The 12,925-nt window shown below is 40.9% G+C and overlaps 2 protein-coding genes across 2 annotated transcripts; both read right to left on the bottom strand.

Annotated features, from left to right (window-relative positions):
* Window positions 1–1,839: 1,839 nt before the first annotated feature.
* On the bottom strand, window positions 1,840–6,172 carry LOC308380809 (protein lifeguard 2-like; the record flags this gene model as incomplete). Its single annotated transcript, XM_080858217.1, has 12 exons — window positions 1,840–1,992; window positions 2,468–2,521; window positions 2,604–2,699; window positions 2,906–2,993; window positions 3,332–3,369; window positions 3,561–3,600; window positions 3,709–3,759; window positions 3,845–3,898; window positions 4,017–4,081; window positions 4,235–4,335; window positions 4,722–4,806; window positions 6,158–6,172. The coding sequence occupies 12 exons, from the start codon at window positions 6,170–6,172 to the stop codon at window positions 1,840–1,842; spliced, it is 840 nt and encodes a 279-aa protein (XP_080714343.1).
* A 1,170-nt stretch (window positions 6,173–7,342) lies between these two features.
* mfsd5 (major facilitator superfamily domain containing 5) lies at window positions 7,343–9,099 on the bottom strand (the record flags this gene model as incomplete). Its single annotated transcript, XM_080860296.1, has 1 exon — window positions 7,343–9,099. One exon carries the CDS (start codon window positions 9,097–9,099, stop codon window positions 7,636–7,638), a length of 1,464 nt encoding a protein of 487 aa, XP_080716422.1. The 3' UTR covers window positions 7,343–7,635.
* Between the last annotated feature and the right edge of the window lie 3,826 nt (window positions 9,100–12,925).

The raw sequence follows: 12,925 nt of genomic DNA, 5'->3' as shown, positions 1-12,925 counted from the left end.
TTCATTGGTTGACTGAGAAACATGTACATCAAGAGTTCAAAGTATTTTCAACCGGGAATGGCTGGATCAATACCATACGTAGACTTGACGTCATTTAGTTTGACTTCATAATTAAACGAGGGAAATCGCACTTCTATATCTACACTTTTGACACTACTAGTGTGATTGTGGCGCTAATGTGTGTCGGAAATGTTTACAGTTTTTCTAATATCTGACTCGAAGAGCATCTAAAGCTATGAAAAGTCACGTTGGACTTGGTCATATGTATTTCTACTGTGTGCCATTAGTGAGTGACCAACATTTTCTTTAAATAACACCACATCTAGGCTAAGTCCATCTCATTTATTTATTTCAACCATTGTGAAAAATCAATTTACATTTACAATCACATCTTTAAATAAAAGCCAACATATTAATGTTGTCTTTTCAATGACAAGAAAACAATGATTGTGGTAAAACAAGTGAAAACGTTTGGTAATAGGATTCACTCCTTAAATTTACCAGAAAAGTCAGAGCTTTTTGAATGTTGGCTACTGCTGCAGTACTGAAACATCATCAAGCTACTTTGAAATGCAGACCAAATGAAAAGCATTGGCACTTTTAAGTCTGGGGCTCACAAAATTACATGCTAGGTTTCAAATACAGTTTAACCTGAATCATCAAGTGCATTTCCACAGACTTTCAAAATAAATAAGAATGAGTAAATAGGAATAGTAAATGAAAGTATTTTGCGAAAGTGATAATGCTTTTACATCAACATGACAAAGAATATATACAAATATTTTGGTTTATATGAAAAAGAATATAAATAGTTGAATAAATCATTGACTTCATTTAGTCATATTGCCAATCTATCTTATCTCGCCAGAAAGACTTATTACACAGCAATAAAGATAAAGACCATTTTCACATTTTTAGACAGGAGAGGCCAAAGCATCCTCCATTTAGAGGCACTGGCCACTTGTATCAGCCCCAACCATGTTCAGCTTTTCCTTAACAATCAGCTTCTGTAAACCTACATTTGTAGTAGGCTTGACTCATGTAATAAAGAATGCACATCACAGAAGTTCTACTAAAACTTCATATTAGGGGAATAGGGGTTCAGACTGAGGGGCAGGAAAGGCACTCAGAACATAACACTAGCAGTTAAAGTGCAGATCAGCAAATGTAGTTTGGTAGTTAAACCAAAAGCAGCCATAGAAGGACTGTCGTTAACCATCTCATGTCTGATTTGTCTCTTTACACATCCACTCAAGTCTACATGCACTTAGAGTAAAGGTTCTACACAAGGTTCTGTTGATGTTAGACTGGAGACAAAGCTACAATTGAAGGATGGTGTTTCTGTAACTCTTGTCTTTTTGTGTAAGCTATTGCACAGAGGTACCCACAAATGCATGCAGAGTCATGATGATTGCCATGATAATTCTCATATAGTGACATCAAGGTTAAAAATTATTTCTAGGAATGCTGTTGCATGACATGGAATCCTAGATGAAGATACACTCCAAGCTGGTATTCTAGAACTACTCTGTTTTCACACATCAACCATTGGTAACACCAGAGTTACATGCTAGTCCACTGATGAGAGAGTGGCTACATGTTTAGGTTCCTCTTTAAAACCCATTAGCTAATGTAACCCAGCCACCCTGAAATGGGAGCTTCATGTTAGGTCAGGAAGGATGTCAGCATGAAACCTAAACACAGTGTACTAGAGAGCTATTTCATGCTGGAGAGGACAGGATCACTGTAACATTGATGGTGACAGTAAGGGTATAGGGTTTGTGGACAACAGGAAAAGTGCATTACAGGATGTTCAGCTGGACGCCACAACAAGATGTTTCAGTCCCGCTCTGCGGTGCCAAACACCTGGAGGAAGAAGGTGAAGATGTAAACGATATCCAGGTAGATGTTGAGGGTGGCAAAGACGTACTCCTCTGGACTAATGGTGTAGCGTTTGTTGCCCATCAACAGCTGGGTGTCGAATGCAAGGAACTGCAGCAAAGAGAAGAAGCAGTGAGGGAGTGTTTCAGAAAGAGCCGGTGGTAGAAGTGGTGGAATTGATTATAGTACAGATGGAGTCCTGGGCCATTTTAAGTGGCCTCCATCAGTCAGTGACCTCCATTAAGTGCAAGGTTGAGGTAAAGCGTTTGTTTGAAATATAGTTACAACAATGGCAGCAGTACTACTAGACAGAACGATACAAACAGTTGTAGCAACACTAGCAAACATACAAGAATTGAAGCTATAAGAATGTGTGAATGTATTCATCATGGGCAAATACATCGTTTATTTACCACCAACAAGATTTTTGGAGACAAATACAACAGCATGAACCGTTATAGGCTATAGCAATCCCACAGTGGGCAATGGCGATTGGATAAAGGTAATCTATTCACTAAGTGAATTTGGGTCTGGTTAAACAAGCCTATAGGGCTGGTCCAGATGATTAAAACTGTATTGAACTCACCATGGTAAACAGGATAGCTCCTAAAACTGCATAGACAGAATGTAACCATGGAACCTGGGGGGAAACAACAAAGTATTTATGGTTTTGACCAAGGCTAAAGAAATGAATCTAATTTTCATTTGTTTGTTTTACTTACATAGCCCATGGGCAGGACGAAGGCCAGGACAATTCCACAGATCAGCAAGGTTATGCAGAATATGGACAGCACACCTTGACATGAAGTTATATCAAACTAGAGAAGAAAAAAGAAGAAATATAAGAATACAATGAGTACTAATTTGTATCCATATATCTTTTCTGAGCTTTACTAATCATATTTTAATCAATAACTACCACAATATAAGAAATTGTAATATGTTGGAGAATTTGCAAAAGGGTCATTCTCACACAACGGTTGAACTGCATGCATACATTAACATCTACCAAACAGGCTCTCACCTTGGTTTGGAAACTGAAGAGTGTCACAGAGAGGCAAACCAGAACTGTGATGCCCAGGCACAGCACGACCGACTTGGTGTTGTAAAAACTTTAGGTGAGACAGCAGGACTACATTACACTTAAGCATGTGTTAAACCAAAAGAAAACAAATAACAATGCAGGTGTCTATGCTTTACACTAAGTGATCGCATTATATCGGTTAATGTTGGCAAATCAAGTCGCATTGGCTGATGTGAATTAAGAGAAAATAGGAAGGTTATTGGCACATGGTATATACAGTAAAAACTGAACTTGTTTACCTAGATGTGAATGCCATCAAGAAAGCCATACTCAGTGTCTGAGTTGGGTGAGCATGCAAAATTGGCAGACAAATGCAAAAAAAATAAAACATCAAGTACACACAAGCAGATAATACAGACACTATACCTGGACAACATTCCTGTCATATAGGAGAGAGACAGAGTCTGAAAGAGGAGAGATTTGATTTGACAAATTTTAATTGGCAGAAATAAACAAAGATTAGTCAGAATTGAGGGCATCACCTAATGTTTTCTGCCGCAGAAAAATGAAAGCCTCTGAGCTTGCTGTAAATCTGTTAAAAATTCCTATTCATATTTTACTCAAATTTGCGCGGGTAAATCTTTTTTATACTTACAAAGATTGCTAGCAGGATGAGATTCCAAGGAAACTGCCTCCTTAAAAAGACAAAAGGAGAGCATCATTACAAATTATGACAGCCGACTTGTTTGGCTTGTTTCAGTTCATGAGCTTAAAGGTATTTATTAAATAATATCAAAACACACCTTGGCCCAGAGCAGCAGGACAGGGTCAGGTACGTCACAATGAACACGCCACTGTTGAGATAAAACCAGGTTAAAAAATGCCACTCCTGAGACAAAATCTTAATGAGTAATGATGTTAACTTGAATAGGTACTTACTAAGAGGCCCAATACCATCCAGGGTGAGACTGAATGTAGTCCTTTAATGGATCACTGAAAAAGACAAAACACCATGAATAAGTAAGATAAGTGTCTCTCTTTCTCTCTCACACACACACACACACACACACAATAATTTTACCATCTTCTCTCTCTCTTTTCAAGGACTTACCAGAAGGTGAACAGAGCCACAATGACCAGTGTTACCATGAGCTGAATCATCAAAATTGCGTACACCTAAAGAAAAAAAGAAAAAACATTTGTGGAAAAAATGATGTAACAACAACATTTAAAGGAACAATGTAAGCAATTGATGGATTTGTGGCATAAACTATCAAACCTCTATTAAAGAGCAACTTATATTATTATTATCCAAGTTGGGTATGGTACCTTGCGAATGAACACCCTTCTGATGTTCTTGTCATCCCAACTAAAATCAGTGAGCATCTCCCCGTCGCCCTGGTAGGCCCCACTGCAGCTGGGGCTGCCACCTAGAATTGAACAGGAAGAAAGTCTGTAAGCTCCGACAGCCTTCTTTTGTTTCAGTAGAACTTTGTAAACAAACAGGACCATAGGAACACTAATGGCACGTTTCCACATTTAAGCAAAATTAGTTTATGGATATCTATAGAGAAGATTAAGAAATACTTAATGAAGAATGAGTGATGCTTGTTTCAGCAACGGAATGGATGAGATTGGTGATATGAGGACACGTTTTGGTAACAAAAGTATTATATTGTAGTTGTACGTATATAGTATGCAAATATCATTAAGTAGAGTGTGAAAGTATTTCTATAGTCAAAAGGTGGTTACCCATTTTATTTACCGAGCTTAATAATTGAACTGTACTTAACAACTTTACTAGCCTTTATCTTACCTGCAATGGCCTCCTCATAGGTGGGAGGAGATGGGGGCGTTGTTTCTGCAGTAGAGCCATGGTTTGTTTTGTTTGTCACCGACAGCTGCAAGTAGACCACCAAACCATCACTGATTATATGTACAATCCCAGGTTACTTTATTGATCATATGTGACTGGGTTTCACCCCGAGTAGAGGGGCAGTGGTTTGGCCCAAAATGACACGCACCCCCATCGCATATTCATGTCAACCCAGTCACTGATGCTGAGCGCTCCGATAAGAGCAACCACACTGCCCATCTCTCCAGCCTGTCAGTAAGATAACCATGTAACCGGGCTGTTGCGCAACGTCATAGCCTGACAATATGGCTAATCTGGCTTTAAACTGAGCGCACATCAAAAGCGCTGGGGAGGTAGACCAGCTCAGTGTATGACTGCAGCAGGATGACAACATTTTTCCACCAACACTACAAGCCAGGGCCATGTGACGTCTACAACCTTCTTCTGAGTAACCCTCGTCATTGATTAATGATGTGCAGTGTGTCATGCTGCGTGTGCGATGCGGTCTGAGTGAATAGGGTGACTAAATGTAATTGATCTGATTCTGAAGCATAAATAATTACCACCTTCACCGGAGAGTGAGTTTTGGACTATACAAATGACGCTACACATGGTTTTCTAAAAAAAAAAAAAAGCTTAACTTCTGGCTGATACATTTAATACAGGCCATGGAGAGAGAGACGCTGCTTTCCTCTTAATCTCACGATCAAGGGGGGCAGCAAAAGCATTCTACTACGTACTTTCACTGGTCAATTCAACAGGTTAATTTGGTTCTGGAACGTTCTACTCGGATAAAGATTGATAGGCATAATGCTGCAAAATATCAATCCTTGTTAGTACTCCGTGTAGAGAAAGCTTTGTGAATGAAAATGTATTCCATTGTCAATAAACATTTCAAAACACCATTGAACAGCTAGATTCATTCTGTATGCAATATGCGAACCAAAATTGTTATCTTCAGTTCACATATTTTGTCTTAAATCAGGTTACCGGTCTTCATTATGACTCCTGTCGCCTTATCATATATGCAAAAATCAATAAATATATAAGTAACATAGGTCTTCAATAACAGTAAACCCAAATATAGAAAGAACACAAACTAGGATGTAAACAACCACACTATGACCATAGGATCCTTGGATCAATCCAGCAGTAGCCTATTGGAAACAAAACATCACCTGAGTGTCTGTGGTCTGTTAGCTGATACGCACTTAATTTGACTGTGAAAGCACATTGGCCCTCTGTAAGCAGACAACTAGGAAGATGCATAAGCCTACTAGCCATTACATAACAAACACAGCAGGATGTGTTTGGGAAGGGATTTCAACCATTTTGCCAATTCAGTAGTGAAAATCTGTAGAAGAGATATGTGTGACAGAAGAGTATTGTGTGCTTACCTTGCCCTGAGTCATGATGAATTGGTTGTCCTTGGAGTGCGTAGACTCCTTCTTCACTTAATGATGAATTCAGAATATTGACAGTCTGCCCCCCTCACCAACACCTGTATATTTGCACTATAGTTATCTGTTTTGATGCTGTTAAGATAGCTCTCCCTGTGCCTGGGAAATTGCAGTTGTTCCTCTTTGCGCAGCTCAGATGGAAACCCCTCTACTGTTCAGAGTCGACTAATCCTCAACAGCACAGCCCCCTCTTTTTTGCCTTTTCTACACCAAGGGACCCCTCCCTTACCCAAAACGGCACATTCTAGCAACATCCAGGTTATGCAGGCACATTGAGATAGGTTTGGGATGTACCAAGTTGGCTGCCAAAGAGGGGTGATGGTTTATTTATTTATAATGTGCAACGGTCTGTGAATCAGTGACGTAACACTCAGTCGTGAGAGATCTGGAACTATTGCTCTGCAGCAAGACTGAAGACGGTGTGCGAACGCTTATAATTTTGTGTAATGCCTCTAATCTTGTCTTTTTGACCTGTTTGTGAACATTACATTACATTATATTCTTACTAGGTAGACTAAACTAAACTAGGCAAAATTCAATTCAATTCAATTTTATTTATATAGTGCCAAACCAATACAATTGTCCCAAGGCGTTTTAAACTAACATCTTTTAACAAAAGAAATATGATATATCCCCTGAATCGTATTTCATTGCTTTCCTTTCCAGATGGCCAAAGGACATGGTGTCATAAATGGGTGATCTTAGATCCCCTTAAATCCTTAGACAAGATGGTCTTTGACCCGTCTCCTCCAGACATGACCCCAAGCCAAATGGTCTATACCCACTGAGAGTTGTTTTCCATTCACTGAAGGAATGGCACCTCTTTGGCTTTAGAGGCACTAAGCCCTCTCCTGTTACCCACAGTGAGAATCTTTCCTAAAATGATTTAAAACTGTAAATGGTAATGGAAACGTCACTAAATGATAATATATATTTGTATGTAGTCTTAAAGACATTACACAACAATTTGAACTTTGTTTTTAGGGGCAACTAGTACTGGTTTCATCTTTTTGCTAGTATTTGAACAAAACTCTTTACTGCTTCTTTAAGTCAGTCTCTCTGAAGAAGACAGAAGCATGGCAGGATTCCAATAACAATCTGAGATTTTTTAATTTTCTGTACGTCTAGCCATTATCTAAGATATCAAAATTACATTATGTGTTTGAGATGGCTCAGCTTGACAAAGGGTCTACGGTCACTAACATAATCTGAATGGCTGAAAATATAAATGGACATCATCCTATTTTCCACAAAACCCAAAGGCATTACACTCAGTGTCTGTACATTTACATTTAAGATAACGATAAAGAAAAATCTTTATTGTCTTACTGGCAAAACAATGGCAACACAGATGCAAAACATATGTTAAGCCGAAAGTTCATGGTCCTCATCATCTGCTCCCCGGCAGTTCCTAATCAGATCTCTCCCTCTCCACGAGTTCCCTCCAGGCGAAAATCAGCATCGTTCCTCCCTAGAGTGAAAAGGCTTACCACGGCCAGCAGGGCAGCTAGCATCATGGCAGCGCAACCTGCAAACATATGCCTGGTGCCCCCGCCTGACTCCCCCCCTCCAGTACCCGAAACCTCCCCATGCAGTGCCAGGAGCCCCAGGCATGCCAGGAGGTGCAGAGGCAGCCTAAACCAGGCTAGCACCCCAGCCCTCAGCTCCACGGGGACCACGCGGCCCTGCAGGAAGCTGACGGCCGGGAAGTAGAGTCCGCACGCCAGCTCCAGCAGGAGAAAAGCCAGCAGAGACTCTCGGGGCCGCGGCTGCCCAGGGGCCGTGGAGAAGGTGAGCATGAAGAAGGAGAAGAACGCCAGCAGCACGGCCAGGCACAGCAGATGAGCGGGCTGCAGCCGGTAGCGGGCCGACGTGGCTAGACGGTAGAGGATGGAACCCGCCAAGCCGGCTGCCATCAGACTAGAGAAGACGATGCCAAGCGGTGGCCCATGTGGGTCCAGCACAGGTGTCCATAGGAACACGAAAATGTAGAGCACACCCTCAAAGAGCGCCTGCACACCGCCCAGCAGCAGCACACGCCGGTCCGACAGCAGGCATCGCAGGCCCTCCAGGCAGCTGCGCCAGAAGCGTGTCTGTGCAGACGAGCGTCCAACTGCGGAGGATGATGATCCAGTGTTGGAGCCTCCCAGTAGGAGCCCGTTCTTGTCTTTGCCCTCAGCACCCTCCAACATCTCCTCCTTGCCCCAGTCCGTCAGCACCACCCAGCCGCAAGCTGCCAGAGCTGGGATGGCCAGCAGAAAGGGTGCCACAGGACCCAGGCCCAGCCACTCCGCAAACAAGTTGGCCACCAGACCGGCACAGACTGCAAGGCCGTGGTTCCAGTTAGCTGCCTTGCCGAAGGTGTTAGGGATCCACTCCTTGGGGAAGTCATGAACATCCACGTGCCGGTGTAGATACCAAGCCTCGAAGGAGGTGGTCAGCAGGGAGGTGGATAGGCCACCCAGGACGCGTCCTAAGATGAGCACAAAGTAGTCCCGTGACAGTTTGGTAATACAGCAGGCTGAGTAAGCCAGGCAAAAAATGAGGCAGGTACGTCTACGGCCAAGGGCTTGTGGGAGCCAGCCGGCAACAGGAGCAAAAAGCACACAGGAGGCAAGCCCACACACATACAGTATGGCTATTTGAGACTCCAGGAAGCTGTAGTGGCGGTAGAGTTTGTACAGGTAGGGCCCCTGGAGCCAGTCTGCCCACAGGGCCAGGAGGTAGCCCCGCAGGAAGAGAGTCTGAAAGCGACAGAACGCAGGGTTGGCGACAGTGGTTGTGGCTGTTTGCTGAGGTGACAGTCGACGGGAAGCAAGCTCCAGGGCAATGCAGAGGCCGGCCAGTACCACAAGGGCCAAATAAGCGGTCACAAACATAGTGTCAGTCAGTGTCACTAAATCAAAGAAAAAGGAATTCCTCAGACCGTCAGTAAGTTGTTGTCTGTGTTACCCTTCTCATTGTCTCAGTCTCGTCCTATGGGGCTCCATTGAGAACTGTGAAAGAACGACAAAACACTTTTCAGAGACGAGAGATACTGTTAAAGTACACGAATCTTTCCAGATGATTCTATCGTGTGATAGAAGTTCTATTCTATCTGCTATGAATATGCAAAACTGATGTGAATCAGACAAGTAACATTAGGAACAGCATCGCACTCTGGCTGACAACCTAACGGTAATGTTACTTTCCATGCCCTTTGGCTAGCAAGTTTGCTAACCACTAGATATGAGTATACTTTGCATGGCCTGTTAATTTCAACTGACTGAATACCACAACACGAGCTCAGGTACATTACAACTAACTACATAAAACAAAAAACGTTTGTTGCTACCCAAATACAGTAACGTTACATTGCATTACAGCTAAGTTACGTGGTGATACAGGTCACTTCCTATTCTGATACGTGGGATGAAAGTGCCTTACCATTGGATTTATCGCGAGCAGCATTTTGGCGGAGAGCTGACCCGAAATTCTTGTTGTTAAAACCTCTTGTCAAGAACGAACCACTACAACAAAAACAATGAAGAGTTAACATCTAACTGAGGTTGTGTACACATAGCATCCGGGAAGTCAACGCTAACATCCTGGTGCAAGTCTACCATGCGTGATGACGTGTAGTAAAGCATACGTGAATCAAATATCAGTAATTTACTCTGGGTATTATTATTTTCCCCATATGTGTTTATGTTTATTCTTGTTTTTTTACAGGTGCATTACGAAACAATTCACCAGAAAGGAATAATTAACAAATAGAACACATTTATTTACGGCTATGTCTACATTTCACCACAGGGTGGCATCATAACATCGTTGGGCCACTGGATCTCATTCTGGCTGCCCGTTGCCTATCAAGTGTAATACCAGTCCTTATAGTGTCTATAGCTATAGGTGGTTTTATTATTTTCCCCATATGTATTTATCTTTATTCTTGTTTTGTTACAGGTGCATTACTTAACAATTCACCAGAAAGGAATAATTAACAAATAGAACACATTTATATACGGCTATGTCTACATTTCACCACAGGGTGGCATCATAGCATCGTTGGGCCACTGGTTCTCATTCTGGCTGCCTTTTGCCTATCAAGTGTAATACCAGTCCTTATAGTGTCTGTAGCTATAGGCGGTATTATATATTTCATATATCTGCCCTTTGTTTTTAATCCTTTATGCATCAATTTGCTACCTGTGAGGTAAGCTCATGGGCATCTAGTTTTGGTATAATATTCAAGTTCTTTTTGATGGTACATGTAAAGATAAACTAACCTTTCATTCCCACTAGCTGTCCAGCTTATGTACCACATAGGTCTCTGGTCCAGGATGACACCACCTGCAAAAATGTAAATAAAACGTTTACAATGCGACATTGACAACGATATCACCTAAAGGCACCACCAGTTGTCATTCTTTTATCAGATTGGCTGTTTCTGGTTTTGTTCAAGGTTTTTTGCATTCCTTTTATGTTCTATACCCAAACTCCAAAGGTCTGGCTTATTGTGGAGAACACACAACATACCCATAACATATGTCTCTTGCCTATAGTTCTCTCAATTTTGTCCAGGGGCGCTATAGTCAAGTTGTTTCTTTTTAAGTCTCAATAGAGACTTGAAGCTCTTCTGCTCCCATTTGACTTTAACTGCCTTTAACTGTAATTGTTAACAAAAATTTGCTTAATTTGTTCAAACGTTTGTAACAAACAACCAGTTCTGTTGCAATGAAAATTAGTTTCCCTTAATGGCTGAAGTTGTAGCTGCAGAGTGTTTTCGTTTTTTACTAGATTCAAAGGCTTTTAAAAGGGTTTGGTTTGTTCAAATACTATATGAATTTGAGCTGTTTGAGCTTCGTCTGTCTTCGTCGGTATCCTACTTCGTCGGTATCCTACTCATTGTAATGGCAGCTTACTCTGCCACTCCTCTATGCCTTCAAAGAAAAATAGGAACCAGAATCAAAAGCTAATATTGTGCTCAAATGTTTGCTTGGTGCCATAAATCCCTTAGTTCCTCGGCTTCTGAATACTGTGTTGGTCTGTGTGTATATGCCTGTATCTGTGTGTGTGAACTGGGTTGACAGGTACGGACATATTGTGTGAAGTTTATGTAAATCCCAGACATAAAGAGGAAGCACTCATCTACCTTTGACAACACATACTTCATGTATTATGAGACAAACAGTATTTGTCTTTATAGTATTATAACTGTATTATAATATTATATTTTATAGTAATTTTCCATTAAACTTTGAGATAATTGACCTTTGCGCTTGAACAAATGACTTACGGCCTGTTTTATATAAGGCTGTATGAGTGCATAACTTCTGGTGTCATATCTATCTCACATGTCTGAAAGGTCAGTCAAACTGGGCTATTGTAGGCTTGGCAGAAAATACCTTACTACCAGCCAGCACTATCAGATGACCTTGTTTTTTCAGCATTTGACCTATCTCCTGCCTCTACCAGTTTAAACAGACCTGTATTCTCAAAATAAATGTTGACAGTAAGTGTCTGTTAGTGTCCTAATTTTTCTCGGAAATGGCCTTGGTAATGGAGGTTGGTGACCTTCCAACACGTACGTCCATCACACGTGCATCCATCACTTCCTGTCCCTACCCTGCTCGTCCACGAACATAAATTAACAACAGGGATGGTATAACAGAGACACTTTCCTGATATTTGACGATGCTGCCATTATCGTAGTGGAAAATTGTGTATACAGCAAGGTGTCCTCTTCCTCAGTTGTCAAATGTGCCTGACTGCTAACTTCAATTCCTTCCTATCCTTCAACCACCTAATCTGAAACACTCTTTAATCAATGCCACTTAGGAAAAAACAAAGATGCAAAGGATAGAAGATAGAATTTCATCTTTATATGGTTTCTATGGAAGGTCAACAATTTACAAAATGTACAATAGGATCACATAACAATAATCAAAACAGCGAGAAAGCTGGTCACGACAGATCAGGTTCGATTTGATCATTCTCTCTCCTTCTTCACAGTCCCCCACTTTATTTCATATAGTTCAGTATCACAGAGGGGGCAAAGAAAGTGCTGGTGTTCCAGTGTGTTCTGAAGGTGGTGAACCTTGTCATCTGATGATGTGAAAGGTTTCCTTCTCACAAGAAGAATCATTGCACATTCAATAGCCTATTCGACAAAAGCTTGAGCACTCTGCTTGACAACATGTTTTTCATGGTTTTCTATGCCTTATACGCTATACATCTGTATAAAAGCACCTTTGATAACCCTTCGTTTCTTAGTCTGAGTTCTACCACATTTTTTATGTTCACTAGAAGAAAAAAAAGAAAATTTTGCATAGTTCAGTGTTTGGAGTGTCAAGAAGTGTGAACATATTATGTTTGGATATCTCTAATGTCAACACAATTGGTGACTAAAATACGTTTTAAGTAAAGAATATTGACCTATTCACTTAAGGAAGACCTACAAGATTATAGAAGAGTTACCAATGTTTGACTATAACCACATTATATGGAGTGATCTGCATTTCTATTTAACTTTAAAGAAAATGTAAATGGTTCAGTCAGTTAAAGTCGTGATATGATTTGTATGTGAAGATCAACAATCATCCCACCACTTCATTAAGACTTTCCATTAAAAATGGGATACAACATAATGTTGATAATGTGTTTATAAATTGTGTAACTACTGCATATCATACTGAAATATTAATATTTACAAAGAATAATGTA

The sequence above is a fragment of the Sprattus sprattus genome (genome assembly GCF_963457725.1).
Source record: "Sprattus sprattus genome assembly, chromosome: 2".
NCBI lineage: Eukaryota > Metazoa > Chordata > Actinopteri > Clupeiformes > Clupeidae > Sprattus > Sprattus sprattus.
This window is presented reverse-complemented; position numbering and strand designations above follow the sequence as displayed.